General features: G+C 45.4%; 2 protein-coding genes across 12 annotated transcripts in view; both read left to right on the top strand.

The window, feature by feature from the left end:
- POLR1B (RNA polymerase I subunit B) overlaps positions 1 to 7,689 on the top strand; it is a 37,334-nt gene extending 29,645 nt beyond the window's left edge. For 6 of the 7 annotated variants that reach the window (XM_025354476.1, XM_025354473.1, XM_025354475.1 and 3 more), the window contains 3 exons: positions 1,070 to 1,266; positions 2,070 to 2,323; positions 3,343 to 5,650. In XM_025354476.1, the coding sequence (XP_025210261.1) occupies positions 1,070 to 1,266; positions 2,070 to 2,323; positions 3,343 to 4,225 (1,334 nt within the window). In that variant the 3' untranslated portion in view covers positions 4,226 to 5,650. Of the gene's footprint in view, positions 1 to 1,069; positions 1,267 to 2,069; positions 2,324 to 3,342 lie in introns of all 7 variants that reach the window. The other variant, XM_025354474.1, reaches the window with a different exon arrangement.
- Positions 7,690 to 11,456: 3,767 nt separating this feature from the next.
- CHCHD5 (coiled-coil-helix-coiled-coil-helix domain containing 5) lies at positions 11,457 to 17,531 on the top strand. 5 transcript variants are annotated; one of them, XM_025354071.1, is made up of 4 exons: positions 11,457 to 13,119; positions 14,444 to 14,584; positions 14,686 to 14,835; positions 17,356 to 17,531. In XM_025354071.1, coding segments are annotated over exons 1-4 (354 nt in total). In that variant the 5' UTR covers positions 11,457 to 13,117; the 3' UTR covers positions 17,417 to 17,531. The 5 variants fall into 5 exon arrangements, with proteins under 5 accessions (XP_025209856.1, XP_025209857.1, XP_025209854.1 ...); XM_025354072.1 differs by having other exon boundaries at positions 14,670 to 14,835; XM_025354070.1 differs by having other exon boundaries at positions 12,914 to 12,958; positions 14,670 to 14,835.
- The last annotated feature ends 1,749 nt before the right edge of the window (positions 17,532 to 19,280 follow it).

Raw genomic sequence — 19,280 nt, 5'->3', positions numbered from 1 at the left:
CAGGGGAAGAGGATTGGTTTTGTGTTCACTGGTACTTAACTTGGTGAACATGGCAGTTGAAGTACATTCTTCAGCCTTAGGTGGGCTGCTTTGATCTGTCCCATGCATGCATAGTTCAGGAGTCCACCAAAGATTGGGACCCAATTTTACATGCTGAATTTAAGGGTCTCCCTTTGTTCTCTCATTTCTGAAACGTTCCCCTTTACCAATTGTTGTCATGCTCAGAACTCTATTTCTTAGTTCTTCAAGCCAGTAAGACTGTGCGTTTCTATCTAAGTTGTGGCTGCCCCACTGGGCCATAAGGCAAAAATAAATACATAAATACTTAAAAACCTGGAAATTCACCCAGTGTGGTTCCTTTCATCCAAGTAAAAATTCTTCCTCAGCTTCTGATAGCTTTTGGTTACTCTCCAGTGCTATATGTGTAATTGGGGCCTTTTTTCTGCATCTTATACGTATGTGTTGAGGGTGGTCTTGTAAGAATAGCCCTTTATTACTGGAAGCTCTAAGTTTATAATTTTTTAAAAAAAATTTCACTTGTGTGTATTTATATTTTAAAATGATTTTGTTCTGAAATGATTATACTGTGAGGTAGTACACAGAGGAATCTCACCCCATGCTCTACTACCTAGAATTAAATACATCTTCCGCTGTAAGAAAGTAATCTAATTACATAATAGTTACTGTCCCCTTTTCTCCCCCCAGTAGTGATATCCTGTAATTTGTGTGCTTCCTTTCTGTCCCCTTTTAAAGCTTTTATTATATCATACATGTATCCATAAACTAGGTATAGAATTGTTTGGGGCGTGTTGCAAATGCCCATAAATCTTACATTAAATGTCAGTCTGCACTTTCTCCCACTCAGCGCGGTTTTCCTGGTCTGGTCACATTGATACATTTAGGTTTATTTCATTTTCACAGCTTATGTATTAGTCTAAAGTAAGCATAACTACTATGATTATTTATTCATTCTCCTCTGATGAATATTTAGTTGTTTCCAGTGTTGTGTATCACACCTATAATCAAGATGAAAGAAGCAGAAAATGCTAAGATGTTTTTCTCCGTGTAGGTAAGCAAACTATGGGCTTTCCACTTCTCACTTATCAAGACCGATCAGATAACAAACTGTATCGTCTTCAGACTCCTCAGAGTCCCTTGGTGAGACCCTCCATGTATGATTATTATGACATGGATAACTATCCAATTGGGACCAATGCCATCGTTGCCGTGATTTCTTACACTGGCTATGATATGGAAGATGCCATGGTGAGTTTTACCGGGAAATGTTGTTCCAATCTTTTTATCTTTTAACTCTTTTGTTTACTGTGAAATCACTGAAGGAATATTTTTGTGTACCCAAGTACTTAGTATTTGGCACATGATGTTCTATGAAATGATTAGTTCTTGGTCTAAGTTGAAAGTGGGCAAGCCTTGAGGAATATCCACTAAATATTCAGATACACATATATCTTGCATGTTTGAGTGCATATTATGAGTAAATTTTGAAGAGTTTGGTTTTGGATATATCTACCGTTTATATTTAAGTATGATTAGATTTTAAGCTATTTCTGTGTGCCTGGGTTTTTGTTTTTCTTGGTGTTTTTTGTTTTTTGTGGTTTTTTTTCAGCCAGAGTCTTGCTCTATTGTCTAGGCTGGAGTGCAGTGGCACGATCTTGGCTCACTACAACCTCTGCCTTCTGGGTTCAAGCAATTCTTCTGCCTCAGCCTCTCGAGTAGCTGGGACTATAGGCACCCGCCACCATGCCTGGCTGATTTTTTATTTTTAGTAGAGATGGAGTTTCACCATGTTGGCTAGGCTGGTCTCTAACTCCTGACCTCAAGTGATCTGCCTGCCTTGGTCTCCCAAAGTGCTGGAATTACAGGCATGAGCCACTGTGCCCGGCCATGTCTGGGTTTTTGTAGTTAGTATCAGTGATTTGGAAAATGTGAGGAGAGTTGAAACGTGATGCCAGTTATCCTAAACCAAGTATTATAGTCCCACCTAGTTTTATTTTGAAAATCCTCACTTGGCCTCAGTCTTTTAAAATAACGATTCTTTTACCTCACAGATTGTGAATAAGGCCTCTTGGGAACGAGGCTTTGCCCATGGAAGTGTCTACAAGTCTGAGTTCATAGACCTCTCTGAAAAAATTAAACAAGGAGATAGTAGCCTGGTGTTTGGAATCAAACCTGGTGACCCACGGATTTTGCAGAAGTTAGATGACGATGGATTGCCGTTTATAGGAGCAAAACTGCAGTATGGAGATCCATATTACAGCTACCTAAACCTCAACACTGGGGAAAGTTTTGTGATGTACTATAAGTAAGTTTGGGTATCCAAGCTGGTTTTTGTTTGTTTGTTTTTTGAGATAGGGTCTCAGTGTGTTAGCCAGGCTGGAGTGCAGTGGAGTGATCTCACTCCCTACAACCTCCACCTCCTGGCTCAAGCAATCCTCTCACCTCAGCCTTCAAGTAGCTGGGACTACAGGCACGTACCACCATGCCCAGCTAATTTTTTGTATTTTTAGTAGAGATGGTTTCACCATGTTGCCCAGGAGGGTCTTGAACTCCTGGGCTCAAGTGATCCACCTGCTTCAGCCTCCCAAAGTGCTAGGATTACAGGTGTGAGCCACTGTGCCTGGTCTATTTGTGCTTTTTTAAAAAACTGTATTATCCAAACTTTGTCGTCTTTATCATATACAATGTTAGCAATGTTTCCTAGCCAAAATGTTGAGCTCATACCTCTTATTAGAAATGTCTTATTTTAGCTCATTTTACAATATAATTTATTTCAGTAGGCCTTCATAATAATTTTTCAGTTGCCTTTGTTGCTAGTTTTCTTTCAGATGAACATAATTCTGTAGTGAATATCACCAATAGCTCTATTCATACCATCTCTGTTTGTATTGGAGAATAAAGGTAAGAATGAGTTTTGCAGGCCAGGCACAGTAGTTCACACCTGCAACCCGACAATATGGGAGACCAAAATGGGAGGCTCCCTTAAGCCCAGGAGTGCAAGGTCAGTCTGGGCATTGTAGTGGGACCCTATCTTTACAAAAAATTTAAAAATTAGCCAAGCCTAGTGGCATGTACCTATAGTCCCAACTACTGAGGAGGCTAAGGTGGGAGGATTGCTTGAACCTGGAAAGTCAAGGCTGCAGTGAGCTGTAATCACACCACCCCTCTCCAGCCTGGGCAACAAAGTGAGACCCTGTCTCATCAAAAAAAAAAAAAAAAATGTGTTTTACAAATATCCTATATGAAGCACTAATTATATCAATGAAACTTACCTGTATACGTTTAAACAAATAGCTTGACCTTATACGGTTTACTTTTTCCTAGGAGTAAAGAAAATTGTGTTGTGGATAACATCAAAGTGTGCAGTAATGACACTGGGAGTGGAAAATTCAAGTGTGTTTGCATCACTATGAGAGTGCCTCGGAACCCAACTATCGGAGATAAATTTGCCAGTCGTCATGGGCAGAAGGGCATTTTGAGCAGATTGTGGCCGGCTGAGGACATGCCTTTTACTGAGAGTGGGATGGTCCCAGACATTCTGTTCAATCCCCATGGTTTTCCATCCCGCATGACCATCGGGATGTTAATTGAGAGTATGGCTGGGAAGTCTGCAGCTTTGCATGGTCTCTGCCATGATGCTACACCCTTCATCTTCTCAGAGGAGAACTCGGCCTTAGAATACTTTGGTGAGATGTTAAAGGCTGCTGGCTACAATTTCTATGGCACCGAGAGGTTATATAGTGGCATCAGTGGGCTAGAACTGGAAGCAGACATCTTCATAGGAGTGGTTTATTATCAGCGCTTACGCCATATGGTCTCAGACAAATTTCAAGTAAGGACAACTGGGGCCCGAGACAGAGTCACCAACCAGCCTATCGGGGGAAGAAATGTCCAGGGTGGAATCCGTTTTGGGGAGATGGAACGGGATGCGCTTTTAGCTCACGGTACATCTTTTCTCCTTCATGACCGCCTCTTCAACTGCTCGGATCGGTCAGTAGCCCATGTGTGTGTGAAGTGTGGCAGTTTACTCTCTCCACTGTTGGAGAAGCCACCCCCTTCTTGGTCTGCCATGCGCAACAGAAAATACAACTGTACTCTGTGTAATCGCAGTGACACTATCGATACTGTTTCTGTGCCTTATGTTTTTCGGTATTTTGTAGCTGAACTGGCAGCTATGAACATCAAAGTGAAACTGGATGTTGTTTAACTTGATGTTGACCTTTTGGATTAGGAGGCCTATCAGATTAAAACAAAACGTAATTTTAGTTCAATGAAGATACTATTACCAGGTTACTCTTGAGATTTTTCAAGGGTGTTAGAACTCTCAACCAAGATCTGAAAACCAAGAATGCAAAGTTTGAACCTCGCTGGTAGATTAACTGTCGACAATGATTTTCTGTATATTTGTTCAAAAATCTCATGTCTTCTCAAAATATGAAATACTGATAAATGGAAGAACATACAGTGACAAGTCTCCTTTCCAACCCCAGGTTCCCTACACCCTGCTTTCAGCAGGCAGTGACTGTCACACACCTGTTAATCCATCTTGAGCAGGACAGTACTATACAAATAGAATGTAAGCTGTAATATAATGTAATTTTATATTTTCTTATAGCCACATTGAAGTAAAAACAAACAGTTACAGTGTTTTTTGCCAGCTTTATAGAAGTACAGTTGTTACATATGTAATGAATACAATTTGATGGGTTAGACTATATGTACACACCTTTGATACCATCACCACAATCAGGGTAATAAACATATCTGTCATCTCCACAAGTTTCCTCCTGCCCCTTTGTTTTTTGCTTTTTGGTTGCTGTTGAGTTTTTGTTTTGTTTTCTGTGGTAAGAACACGTAACTCAAGACCTACCCTCTTAACAAATCTTTAAGTGTACAATACAGTATTGTTAATTATAGGCACCATGTTGTACAACAGATCTTTAGACCTTACTTGTCTTGCATAACTGAAGCTTTATACCTGTTGAACAACTCTCCATTTCCCTGGCCCCTAGCACCACCCTTCTACCCTGTTTCTACGAGTTTGACTATTATAGTTATCTCATATAGTGGTATCATGCAATATTTGTCCTGTGACTGGCTTATTTCACTTAGGATAGTGAAATAAGATTCATCCATTTTGGAAGCCAGGCATGGTGCTGTGCATCTGTAGTCCCTGCTATTTGAAAGGCTGGGGTGGGAGGATCATTTAAGTGCAGGAGTTCAAGGCCGGCCTGGGTAATGTAGGAAGACCGTGTCTTAAAGACCCTGACCTCAAGTGATCCACCCACCTCGGCCTCCCAAAATGCTGGGATTACAGGTGTGAGCCACTGCGCCTGGCCTCCAGTCAGCATTTTATATTTAGTCTACACTTCTATACTTGGCTTTTTTCTGCATTTATATTGACCTGCTTTCATAGCAGTGTGTAGAGTGCCGCTTATGTTTTCTTTCCTGTGTACAGTATTTTATTGTACAGATATACCATCCCCTGTGTATTTGAGGTGTTCCATTCTTTGGCTATTATAACTTTTTTCTGCAAATACTCTGCCTATTTATCTTTGGCCATTATAAACTGTTGATAATAGATCATCTTGTATATACTTGTGCAATTATAGGATGTTTTTTGATGATGAAAGCTTTCCTAAGGTAATTCTTTCCTGAGTTTGGTTTAGATGGTCTGTCACTAATTATAAAATAAGGCAGATAGGAAAAGACTCAGAAAAATCTATCATTTCAAGATAGGCTCAGCAGGACGGGCATAGTGGCTAACGCCAGTAATCCCAACATTTTAGGAGGCCTAGGCAGGAGCAATCACTTGTGCCTAGGAGTTCTACACCAGCCTGGGCTGAGACTAATGACAAAAAAATTAGCCAAGCATGGTGGCACACCCCTGTAGTCCCAGCTACTCAGGAGGCTGAGGTGGGAGGATTGCTTGAACCCAAAAGATCGAGGCTGCAGTGAGCCAAGATTGTGCCACTGCATTCCAGCCTGGGTGACAGAGCAGGACCCAGTCTCTCTAAATAAAAAAGACTGAGTGCAGTGGCTCACACCCATAATCCCAACACTGGCTCGGCAGATTGAATTCCTGGCTGAGCCCAGGAATTCAAGTCCAGCCTGGGTAACATGGGGAAACCCCATTTCTACATAAAAAATTAGCCTGGTGTGGTGGTACACGCCTGTAGTTCCAGCTACACAGGAGGCTGAGGTGGTAGAATCTCCTGAGCCCGGAAGGTCCAGGCTGCAGTGAGCCAAAATTGCGCCACCACACTCCAGCCTGGGCAACAGAATAAGACCCCGTCTCAAAAAAAAAGAAAAAAAGAAAAAAAGGCAAAAGAAAAAAACTATTTAATAGAAAAGATAGGCTTTGCTTCAGGAAACTGGTTGAGAAGAATAAGGAAAAACTGGATTCTACTGACTGACATTTCTCCCTGCTGTTAATAGAATCGCAGCCATACACTTTCGCACACTATTCCAGGTTCTGTCTACTGAACGATCCCACAGCTGAGGTCTATTGTCCATCTCTCCATTTCCATTTATAGCAGCACTAAAAACATTTCCCAAAAAAACCATTTTTTAGCTTTTTGATTGTAGATTCACCACTAAGAAATTGACATTGGGACAGTCCACAGAGCTTATTCAAATTTCACCCATTTTACTTGCACTCATTTGTGTTGCATGTGGTAACCAGTTCTATTTCATTTTATCACCTGTGTAGATTGACGAAAACAGCAACATAAGCAAGATACAGAGCTGTTCTGTCATCACAGAGCTCTGCCATACTATCCTTTTATCTCTGTCCCCCATTTCTAACCCCTGGAAACCACTAATCTGTTCTTTATAGTTTTCTTATTTCAAGAATCTTACGTAAATGGGATCATGAAATATAACCTTTTGAGAATGGCCTTTTCATTCAATTCCCTTGAGATATATTCAGGTAGTTGCATGTATCAATAGTTAATTCCTTTTTATTGCTATATAGTACTCCATAACATGGATATACTATGCACATAGCATACATACATAGTATATATGTACATACTTTAACCATTCACCTTAAACATTTTGGTTGTTTCCAGTTCGGGACATTAACAATAAAGCTGATCTGAACAATCATGTATAATAGTCCCCCTTTATCCTTAAAGAATATATCCAAGACTCCCAGTGAGTGTCTGAAACCATGGTATATACACTATCCATATGTGCTATATGTACTATATATCCTATATATATTTTTTCCTATACATACATACCTTTGATGAAGTTTAATTAGGCACTGTAAGAGATTGACAATAAATAGAACAATTATACTGTAATTAAATGAATGTGGCCTCAAAATATACTGTACTCACATATTTTCAGGCTGTGGGTAACTGAAACTACACAAAGCAAAACTGGCTGGGTGCGGTGGTGCATGCCTGTAATCCAGGACTTTGGCAGGCAAAGGTGTACTGAGCACTTGAGGTCAGGAGTTTGAGACCAGCCTGGCCATCATGGGGAAACCCCGTCTGTATTAAAAATACAAAAATTAGCTGGATGTGGTGGCACACACCTGTAATCCCAGCTACTCAGGAGGCTGAGACAGGAGAATCACTTGAACCCAGGAGGCAGAGGTTGCAGTGAGCCAAGATCACGCCACTGCACACTAACCTGGGCAACAGAGCAAGACTAGAGTCTAAAAAAAAAAAAAAAAAAAAAAGGAAAGCAAAACTGCAGATAAGGAGGACTACTATACAGGTTATTGTGTAAACATAAGTTTCATTTCCGTGGGACAAATGTTCAAGGTTGGGATTGCTAGGTCATATGGTAGTTGTATATTTCATTTAAGAAACTGCCAAACTTTTCAGAGTGGCTGTGCCATTTTACATTCCTACCAGCAATGCATGAGTGATTCATTTCTTGGCATTCTGACCAACCAGCATTTGGCGATGTCACTTTTTTTTTTTTTTTTTTTTAAGGCTAGTCAAGTGAAGCAGTGGGAGTGGAAAAAGAACAAATAAATCTGTAAGTGGTTGTGGTCAATTTGTTGCAAACACCATTGCATTTGGACCAGCCCACTATTTCTTATTTTAGCCATTCTGATAGATGGGTAGTGATATCCCATTGTGGCTTTAATTTGCATTTCTCTAATGGCTGAAGATGTTGAACATCTCTTCATGTGTTTGTTTGCCATCTGTATATCTTCAGTGAAATGTCTGCTGCTCATTTTTTAATCGGTTTGTTTGTCTTCTTTCTTTTGACTTTCAAGACTTCATTATATATTCCAGATACAAAGCCTTTGTCACCAAGTGCTTTGCAAGTAATTTCTCCCAGTCCATAGTTTGTCTTTTCATCCTCTTCACAGGTATTTTGCAGAGAAACAAATTTAAATTTTGATGAAGCCCAATTTACGGGTTTTTGCGTTTTTGCTGTTACGTCTAAGAACTCTTCACCTAGCCCAAAGATTTTCTTGTATGTTATTTTCTAAAGGTTTTATAGTCTTATGCTTTATATTTAAATCTATGATCCATTTTCCACTTTTGTACATTTTGTACAAGGTGTAAGGTTTAGATCAAGATTCTTTTTTTTTTTTTTTTTTTGCCAGTAGATATCCAATTGCTCTAGCACTGCTACTTGAAAGCAATCCTTTATTGAATTACTTTTGCACTTCTGTCAAAAATCAGATGGCCATAGGCCTGGTGCAGTGGCTCACACCTGTAATCCCTGCACTTTGAGAGGCTGAAGTGGGATGATTGCTTGAGCCTAGAAATTTGAGACCAGCCTGGGCAACACAGCCAGACCCCGTCTCTACTAAAAAAATTAGCCAAGCATGGTGGTGTGCACCTGTAGTCCCAGCTCCCTAGGAGGCTGAGGTGGGAGGATCATCTGAGCCTGGGAGTCAAGGCTGCAGTGAGCCGTGATCGCACCACTGCTCTCCAGCCGGAGTGACAGGGTTTAAATCAGATGGCCATACATACTTGTGCGGGGCTAATTTATTTTTTTCTTATTTCATTTTTATCTCCATTGTTGGCTCATTAACCCTACCCTCATTTTCATTTCTTGTTGTTTCTTTTAAAATTTCTAGTGTAAATCTTTAGACTTGTCGCACTTTTATGTAATATTCTATCATTTCACAGGTAGTAGAACAACTTAGCAACAGCACACACTTTCCTGTCTCTTGGCCTTTGTGCTATTTTTGTCATAAGGGTTATATTGACTATATCTGGAGATCTTGATTTCCATATTTCCATTTTTCTTTGAACTGAGGGCTTGCTTCAGTGTTTCTAAGCTTACTTAGGTGAGACCAGAGCAGCCATTAGGGCTAATTTTGCCTCACTAGAGAGGCAGTATCTTTGAGTAGTTTATCCCATGCACAGTGATGGTCTCCTCTGTGGCTGGGGGTGGAACATGGACAACTGCAAGCTCTAGGGATTGCTCTGCCTGCACCTTCCTGGTGGTTCCCTTGGCCTCCAGGAGTGTATTCACAGACATGCTGTGCGCTACACATGCAGGAAACCCTCTGCAGGCCTGTGTCATGCTACTCTCTGGTACCCTGCCTTACAAACTCTAGCTGCCTTGGCCTCTCCAAATTCTCAACTTTGTCCCAACTCAGGGATACCCCTGGGCTGTGTAGCCTGGAAACTAACTCTCCAGACATAAACCGGGCCACTAGTGTCACTTCATTTGTCTCCTTTCTCTTGGGGACCACTGTGCTACAATGCTTGTTTCCAGTGTCTGAACTCTGTTGTCTCCTATTTTGTCCAGATTTTTTAGTTGTTGGTGTTGGAAGGATAAATCCACTATCTATGACATCACCACACCCAGGTAACTTCTGTACTTTTTGTAGAGACAGAATTTCACCATGTTGCCCAGGCTGGTCTCAAACTCCTGGGCTCAAGCAGTCTGTCCACCTCGGTTTCCCAAAGTGCTGGGATTTACAGGGATGAGCCACCGCACTTGGCCTATGTTTCTAATGCAGAAGCCACCACCATATGCCACACTTGTGACTCTCTCCCATATCTGTTGTAGTAAAAGAGGCTGCAGGCCTGTAACCCCAGCACTTTGCGAGGCTGACATGGGCGGATCACGAGGTCAGGACTTCCAGACCAGCCTGGCCAATATGGTGGAACCCCATCTCTACTAAAAATACAAAAACTAGCCGGGCGTGGTGCACACGCCTGTAGTCTCAGCTATTCGGGAGGCTGAGGCAGAAGAATCACTTGAACCCGGGAGTGGAGGTTGCAGTGAGCTGAGATTGTGCCACTGTACTCCAGCCTGGGTGACAGAGCGAGATGCCGTCTCAAAAAATAAACAAGTAACAATAAAAGAGGCTGCAATACATGACACATTGGCAGTACCAACTCCTGCCTGGTGGATGACATCCATCTTTAGACATCCCCACTCCAGGGTTGCTGGGGGTCCATTACCATTGTTGACACTTCTTCAGGTTATGATGTTATCATCAGTCCCAGTGCTATCAGTCAACTCTACACTCCTAGGTAGTTCTTGAATCTACAGTTGACCCTTAAATAATGCAGTAGAAAATCCACATATAACTTTTGACTCCCCCAAAACTTAACTACTAATAGCCTGCTGTGGATCTGAAGTCTTACTGATGACATAAACAGTAGATTAACACATATTTTGTATGATATATGCATTATATACTGTATTCTTGCAATAGTAAACTAGAGAGAAAGTGTTAAGGAAATTGTAAGGAAGAGAAAATATACTATTCATTAAGTGGAAGTGGATCATCATAAAGGCGTCCACCCTTGTCCTCTTCACATTGAGTAGGCTGAGGAGGAGGAAGGGGGGTTGGTCTTGCTGTCTCAGAGTGACAGAGGCAGAAGAAAATCCAAGTATAAGTGGATCAGTACACTTTAAATCCATCTTGTTCAAGGGTCAACTGTAAACTGTTTTATTTAATGGGCAACCCACGCACCCAAGTGGTTATAAGTGGTACTACAAAATGTATTATAAAAATACTGTAGCTTTTTAAATTTGAGACAGAATCATGCTCTGTCATCCAGGCTGGAGTGCAGCGGTGTGATCTCGGCTCACTACAACCTCCGCAGCAATTCTCGTGCCTCAGCCTCCTGAGTAGCTGGGACTGCAGGCACCTGCCACCATGCCTGGCTAATTTTGTGTATTTTTTGTAGAGACAGGGTTTTGCCATATCTCTACTCCTGGCTGGTCTCCAACTCCTGACTTCCAGCGATCCGCCCACCTCGACCTCCCAAAGTGCTGGAATTACAGGCGTGAGCCACTGCACCCAGCTGAACACAATCTTTACCTTCCATGTACTGATTTATGTCTTTGTAACTGCCATCCACCTAAAATGTACAAAACCAAACTGTAATTCTACTGTCTCAGGCACACTTTCTCAGGACCTGTGTTTCCCAGGCCATGGTCACTCATATTGGCTCAAAACAAACCTCTTCAAGACATTTCAGTTTGGTTTTTCTGTTAACAGGTGGTTGATTTTTCCTAGTTCTTTAATGAGATCCCTAGAAACCGGGTTTAAGACAATTGAACTTCTTTTTTGCTTTCGTGGTCAGATAAGAAAATTTCAGAAACTCCCTCCCTGTGTACCTGTGGGCATCCCCACCCCCACACACCAACAAGAAAGGTTAGATCTTCTGAGGTAGCTTCTAAGGCCTTTCAGTATGTCAAAATGCATCTTTGGGGTATCCGTTTCTGAGTAGCAACAAAGGAACGGGGTGGGTTAAGATTTCATTCTCCCAGTAGAGGAAAATCTAGGGATTCAGTCTACATTTGAAGCCAAAAACAGTTATCTGACTCCTTCCAGAGCCTTTAAATGTTGATCCCCTCCCCTCTTCTCCCACCAAACATACACTTGGAAGTTTAAGAAGAATGGAGGGATCTCAAGGTGTAAAGCTTTCTGTGCCTATGGCAGATTCAGATGACCAGTGCTGGTCCTCGGATGTCAAATGCCAACCAGGGTAGCTCATGGTTACAGCCTCCCGTAGAGCTCTCACTTATCCAGAACTCCTGAGGCTCCAAGCTCAGTATCAAACTGTTCACTTGCACTATGTCCTCTATGAGGTCACTGTCATCATCATCATTTTACAGACACACTGAGACTCCAAGTGGTCGTTACTAGTTCACAGTCAAGTAGCTCTCGTTCATCTTCTCATTCATCTTCAACTCTATGATTAACTGCAAAGTGTTCTGCTCATTTTGACTAGAGTCTTGAAAGATCTGCAAACTAAATGGCAGGACTGATGCTCAGTTCTCTGACCAGGGGATATCCAGTCTTTTAAGTGGGGAAACTCACGCCCATGTCTAACCTCACACTTTTAAGACAGATGAGAAGGAAGGGGGAAATGTTACTACACTAGGAGGAATTAATTACAAAGAGAGGAAGTAACTGGCTTGATAGTCTCATGGAGTCGGGATTAAACACCATGTCTGTCCTGGCCTACACTAAGGGATGGAGGAACGTCTGGGTCACCCAGGCTGAGTAAATACGAGGCCCAAGCCGAATTAGTTCGGCTCTTGGTTTGACTCCCTCTTCCCTTCTGTTCCAAGCGCTCGCATGAACCAGGGTGCCAGGAGGACTATCAGCGTCAGCGCAAGGCCGATGGTGGCAGCGTGGCGTTAGGAATCAGGCCCCCTATCCCTGAGTCCAACAGCCTACCGCCACAGCACCCAACCAAAATGGGAACAACATGTTGAGACGCCGCAGCAACAGCAGCCGCTTCCCACCACCTCCATTCGGAGATTTGGAGCGCTTGTGTCTGCGGCTCAATCCCGTGAGGTGCGGCGCAGCTCAGCGGCGCATTCTCTTTGGAGCGGAGGCACCACCGTACTTTCCATCGCTTACTTCCGTTGAACCCCGAGCGCTGCCATGGCAAGCCGGAAATAGGGATAAATCTAGCCAGAAGAGGGCGGAAGTGGCTACTCAGGGCGTCGCCATGACGAGTCGGGACCGGAAGAAGAGGTGGGGCGCCGCCATGACAGATTAGTCCTAAAGGGAACCGGTTGTTAGTTCAATTGGCTACCGGAAAAAAACAGGCTGGGCTGGGCGCCGCCATGACAACCGATACCGGAAAAGGCGGGTCGTTCCCCCGGACAGACCTACGCCGGCAAAAGTCTCGAGATGTGAGTAGTGAGAGCGCCTACCGTATACGTGCGGCCGCTCCCCTTCTCTTACCCAGTGATCTAGACCTAGTCTAGGACCTCCGGAATTAGGACCAGCCTCCCTCCTTCTTGGAGATCTGACCCTCAGGATTCAGCGCCTTCCCTCACGAGTTACAACCCTCCGCATGCCCAAGCCCCGCCCTCTAAGCGTTTAGGCCCCGCCCCCTCTCGCAGCAGCTTAGGACTTCGGTCCAGTCACTCTTCACCCAAGCTCTGCCCCCAGTACCCCTGGTCCGGCCCTTCACACCGAAATCCTAAGACTACAGACCTATTTAGGGACCTCTAGGACTCCTACACCTGTCCTCAGAGCTCCAGATTCCTCCCCCTTGATCACCAAACTTTACCTATTGACCCTTCCAGATCTGCCCAGGACCCCAGTCCTCACCTATAGGGTCCATAGACTTGTTCCTAGACCACTCTGACCTTGCCCAGGATTCCCAGAGCACCAACCTCATCCAGGGCTTCCAGACCTCATGCCCCTGGGACTTGAGTCCCGCACCACGGCCTCAGGTTTCATCTTGAAGACTCTTTGGCTAAGACACTCTTCCCCAGGACCTGAGACCCCACCTCCTGAACCTCTAAACCTCACTTTTAGAATCCCCAAACCCATTTAGGGCTCTCAAGCTCTCTCCCTGGAATTCTAGATCTTACTTCTAAGTCCATAAGTCTTCTCTGCATGATCCTCAGGCCTACTGGGGGATGCCTGGATTTCAAGGCCTGTCTTCTAGGACCCAGAAGGCCTACCTTAGATTAATCAGACCTTGTTTTAGAACCTCCACTCTCTCCCGAGAAGCTCCCCTTCTGCTTTACAAGCCCCAGGGCTAGGCCTCACCTCTACACTTCTTTGGCCCCATCTCAGGATCCTTCAGACTCCCACATCTGCCCTGAACGCCTAGTCCTACTTCAGATCCAGACCAGAACTCCCTTTCTTTGCCAAGCACCATAGCTCATGCCTGTAATCCTAGCACTTTGGGAGGTCTAAGCGGGAGGATCACTTGAACTGAGGGGTTCAATACCAGCCTGGGCAACATAGCAAGACCCTGTCTCTACAAAACATAAAAAATTAGCTGGGCATGGTGGCTTATGCCTGTCGTCCCAGCTACTTAGGAGGTTGAGGCAGGAAGATCACTTGAATCCAGGAGTTGGTGGCTACAGTGAGCTATGATCATGCCACTGCACTCCAGCCTGGGCCACAGTGAGACCCTGTCTCTAAAAAATAATAAAAAAAAAGATTCCCTCGCTTGCCTGCTGCCTGGAATGATCCTCAGCCCATCCTGTCCCACAGGCAGGCAGCTCTGGAGGTCACCGCTCGCTACTGTGGCCGGGAGTTGGAGCAGTATGGCCAGTGTGTGGCAGCCAAGCCGGAATCCTGGCAGCGGGACTGTCACTACCTTAAGATGAGCATTGCCCAATGCACATCCTCCCAGTGAGTGTGGGCAAGTATGAGACAGTGTGGGGGGTGGGCAGTGGGGTGGGAATCTCCCAGAGGCTGAACTGCCCTACCCCCACAGCCCAATCATCCGCCAGATCCGCCAGGCCTGTGCTCAGCCTTTTGAGGCCTTCGAGGAGTGTCTTCGACAGAACGAGGCAGCTGTGGGCAACTGTGCGGAGCATATGCGCCGCTTCCTGCAGTGCGCTGAGCAGGTGCAGCCACCACGTTCACCTACAACTGTGGAGGTAAGAGGGGCTCATCTCAGTTCATCTCTTTTCTCCACAACATCCCCTTCATCCTTCTGATTGTTCAGGGTAAAGACTTAGGAGTCATCCTCAGCCCCACCCCACCACCACACAGGCCTTTGCCATGCATCCAGAATCCAGAACATCATCACTTCTTGCCCCATATAGCCCCTGCTTTAATCCACCACCACCCACACCCTCCCCCTCCATGTTGAGCATGTTAGGACTGAAATCTGGTCTCATTACACCTATGCTTAAATCTCTCCAGTGGCTTTGCGTCACATTGAGAATAAAATTCCAGGTCGTTGCTGGGTTCTCTGTGTTCTTCCCTAGGCTGACTTCATCCACCTCCTCCCTCACCCTCTCTCTCCCACTACTCTTCATCTGCAACTGGAGAGGGGCTGGGCTGAGGTGGCCAAAAAAAAGCTCACTCTTTTAAATGTATCTAATATGTAAGCCAGATATACAGTATATCTGTGATATGTAAGTTTCATGGTTGGGTAATTAGAACAAAAGTCTAAAATGACTCCTTGAGGAGAGGCAGTAATGGGAAAACGTTGAAAAATGCTCTTTTAGATGTTTACTGCCCTCCTCACTGGACTGTGAGCTCCAAAGGTGAAAGTCACATCTTTCCCCAGCCCCTCTGAGCACCCTCTCCCGGGGCCTTCTCTCTGCCCCTGCAGCCCTGTCTTCTCTCTTGGGTCACCAGGCCATCCTTCTCTTGGGCCCCATGCTTCATCTTGACCTTCCAGTCGTTCTTGGTGATCATTCTAGACTGATCTCAGAGGAAATCTGACCATGTTCTGCTTCTACTTACAAACCTTTCCATGGTTCTCACTTCCACCAACCCAAGTCTTAATGCCAGCACAGCCCACAGGGCCCTGTGGGATGCAGTCCCTGCAACCCATGGTCCCACCTCTTCCCACTTTCCCCCTTAAGCTCTATGTTCCAGCCCCAGTGAACATGCAGTTACTCAAGTGCACATCTCTGCTGCTTTTGTCCAGCTGTTTCCTTCTGCCGGGACTGCCCTTCCTAATCCATCTCCTGGCTAATTCCTATTCCAGCTTAGATGGCACCTCTCTCAGAAAACCTCCCTGATGTCCCACCCACTCCCCTCCCCTGTCTTCGAGTTCCCAAGGTCCCTGTGCCCCTCCATCAAGGCTCATATCCTATGCCTGTGTCAGGGGAGCTGTTGGCTGAAGATTGGGGCGATGCCCTTCTTACCAGGCCCTATAGGCATTAATTATTTTTGTAAGGCAGGGATAAGTGATGAGTTCAGACCCCAAGGGCAGAAACTGCGATTCCTGAGAGCCAGAAGAAACTTACTTCTCAGAAAACATTACCTAACGATCACATACTGTTCTCAGTCAGCTGTTGGGGACATTTCTCTCTCAAGCTTTTTTGGGCATATGAACAGTGAAGACTCCATCCTATCTTAGAGCCATTTGCGGCTTCCCTCCCTGGACCAGCAACCAGCCTCTCCCTGTTCTCCCTGTGGCCACCCCTGCCCTGACAGTCTTCTCTTCCCTGGCAGCCAAAGGAGCTTTTAAAAATGGGAATTAGGGCCGGGCACGGTGGCACATGCCTGTAATCCCAGCACTTGGGGAGGCTGAGGTGGGTGGATCACCTGAGGTCAGGAGTTCGAGACCAGCCTGGCCAACATGATGAAACCCCATCTCTACTGAAAATACAAAATATTAGCCACGCGTGGTGGCAGGTACCTGTAATCCCAGCTACTAGGGAGGCTGAGGCAGGAGAATTGCTTGAACCCAGGAGGCAGAGATTGCAGTGAGCCAAGATTGCACCATTGCACTCTAGCCTGGGCGATAGAGTGAGACTGTGTCTTCCAAAAAAACACAGAAAACAAAAAACAAACAGGAAAAAAAACCAGGGGATTAGGTCAGATCTTTCCCCTTTAAAACCTTCTTGTGGCTTTCCAGTGCACTCAGAGTAACTACAATCAGCTCCTCCTCATCATCCCATCTTTCCTGGGGATGGCATCCCAGTTAACAATTTTTCCTTCCTAGGTAGGGGCAGTGAGATGTGGGCCTCCCATGTTGTCTGGTCTACACAGTAGCGAACACAAACATTCTCATCTCCTACAGCATGGCTTACAGACTTTACAGAATGTCCCATGTTTTTGTGGCTGACAATTTAAGTGGTACATGTCCCTCCCATTCCACACACACCTCTGCTCTTTACCCTGATTAAATTTTCTTCATAGAATTTCTCCAGTGTTAACATATTTGTTTTCTGTCTCTCCCTGCTTGAGTCAGAGAGTGCTGCCTGCTGGGTACTCGGCAGGTGCTCTGTAAATACAGCAGAATGGCGCCTTCCCTGCCCGCCATGACACTTCACCACAGCTGACGTTTTCACATGGCTCAGGGCCAAGGTCATTGCCTGACACCCTTCTCCCTGCAGACTGTGGGCTCTGCAGGGTCTCCTCTGTGGTGTCTACATAGGTTCCCCAGGCTGGGCACAGAGGAGGTGCTACTAGTTGTTGATGTGCTTTCTCCACAGGCAAAGCCACTTCCTGCCTCCTGAGGACTCCTCTGACTGCAGGAAAACTGGACATGAATGACTGCCCCCAACCCCCCTCCCCTGCAGAGTGACCAGATGGAGTCCCGAGCCCTGGCCATGGGCCTGGCTTTCCTGGATGTCAGGACTTCCAATAAATAAAGACTGTGTATACTGGGCTTTGACTCCTGCCATCCATACCTGAGAGGGCCCTAGGAGAGCTGGCTGGGCAGAGTCATCTGTTCCCCAGCTTCACCGGGTGTGCCAAGGAAGCGCCTGGGAAGAGCAGGACACTGCAGCTGTGCCCCAGGGTTGAGACTACCCTGGCCTCCCTTGTGAACTCTGCCACACAGCTGTTTCCTGACTCATGCTCCGTGCATGGGGGAAAGACCCTCGCTCCCTTCTACTCTAGCATTCCCCAACTTGTTACATATATATATATATATATATATTTTAAAGACAGGGTCTTGCTGTGTTGCCCAGGCTGGAGCACAGTGGTGCGATGATAGCTCACTGCAGCCTTCTGGGCTCCAGTGATCCTCTGCCTCAGCTTCTAGAGTAGCTAGCACTATAAGCGCTTGACACAGTGCCTGGCTGCATTCTCCAAATCTGTATTCTGTTTTCTGGAGGCTCGCGGGGGGGTGATAGATAACATGCGTCTTCCCTGCTGAATTCAGAATCAGCTGGGCAACAGTTAGAGGCATTAGGCAATGGAGATGAAAATACTGGCTTTATTATTGACAACAACTGCATGGAAGGATGTGTGGCTTAGAAGGCTATGCACTGGATTTCTCCCTTCCTTCGTTCCCTCCCTCCCTCCCTCCTTCCTTCCTTCTCTTTTTTTTTTTTTTTTTTTTTTTTTTTTTGAGACGGAGTCTCACTCTGTCTCCCAGGCTGGAGTGCAGTGGCGCGATCTTGGCTCACTGCAAGCTCCGCCTCCCGGGTTCACGCCATTCTCCTGCCTCAGCCTCCCGAGTAGCTGGGACCACAGGCGACCGCCACCTTGCCTAGCTAATTTTTTGTATTTTTAGTAGAGACGGGGTTTCACCGTGTTAGCCAGGATGGTCTCGATCTCCTGACCTTGTGATTTGCCCACCTCGGCCTCCCAAAGTGCTGAGATTACAGGCGTGAGCCACCGCGCCTGGCCTTTCTTTTTTTCTGACAGAATTTCACTCTTGTTGCCCAGGCTGGAGTGCAATGGCATGATCTCGGCTCACCACAACCTCTGCCTCCTGAGTTTAAGCAATTCTCCTGCCTCAGTCTCCCGAGTAGCTGGGATTACAGGCGCCCACCACCATGCCCAGCTAATTTTCGTATTTCTAGTAGAGACAGGGTTTCACCATGTTGGTCAGGCTGGTCTCAAACTCCTGACCGCAGGTGATCTCCTTGCCTCAGCCTCCCAAAGTGCTGGGATTACAGGTGCCCGCCACCACGCCCAGTTAATTTTTGTATTTCTAGTAGAGACGGTTTCACTATGTTGGTCAGGCTGGTCTCAAACTCTTGACCTTAGGTGATCTGCTCATATCAGCCTCCCAAAGTGCTGGGATTACAGGCGTGAGCCACCGCACCTGGCCTATGCACTGGATTTCTGTTCTTAGTTTCCATTTTCCAGAAGCCAACTCAGAATTTGAATGCAGATGGTAATTTGAATGTGATTCCAGAAATACTGGTAGATGGATGGAGAAGGGAGACATAGAGAGGAAGGCAGCCAATAAAAGGTGCATTATCAAGTGAGTTACCACTCTGGGCAAGTGGGACTCAGTCCCACTGGGGACCTGTGGGGGACTTTACAGAACATAACCCAGTTACCCTATCAAGGAGTAAGGGAATTGTGTTTATCTACCAACTTCCCATCTGTCATGAAGGGATATTTTCATGGGCATTGACTATCTGGTACTTCCGGCTTGCCCTTTATAGGCCAAGTTCAC

The sequence above is a fragment of the Theropithecus gelada genome, chromosome 13, assembly GCF_003255815.1.
Source record: "Theropithecus gelada isolate Dixy chromosome 13, Tgel_1.0, whole genome shotgun sequence".
NCBI classification, from domain to species: domain Eukaryota; kingdom Metazoa; phylum Chordata; class Mammalia; order Primates; family Cercopithecidae; genus Theropithecus; species Theropithecus gelada.
The sequence above is the reverse complement of the archived record's forward strand: the minus strand, read 5'-3'. Positions and strand labels throughout refer to the sequence as shown.

What these genes read in the sequence shown, in the direction of transcription:
- CHCHD5 (XM_025354069.1), top strand. An exon ending in GCCCAATGCACATCCTCCCA is followed by an intron (nt 14,585 to 14,669) that starts GTGAGTGTGGGC and finishes CTACCCCCACAG; the next exon opens with CCCAATCATCCGCCAGATCC.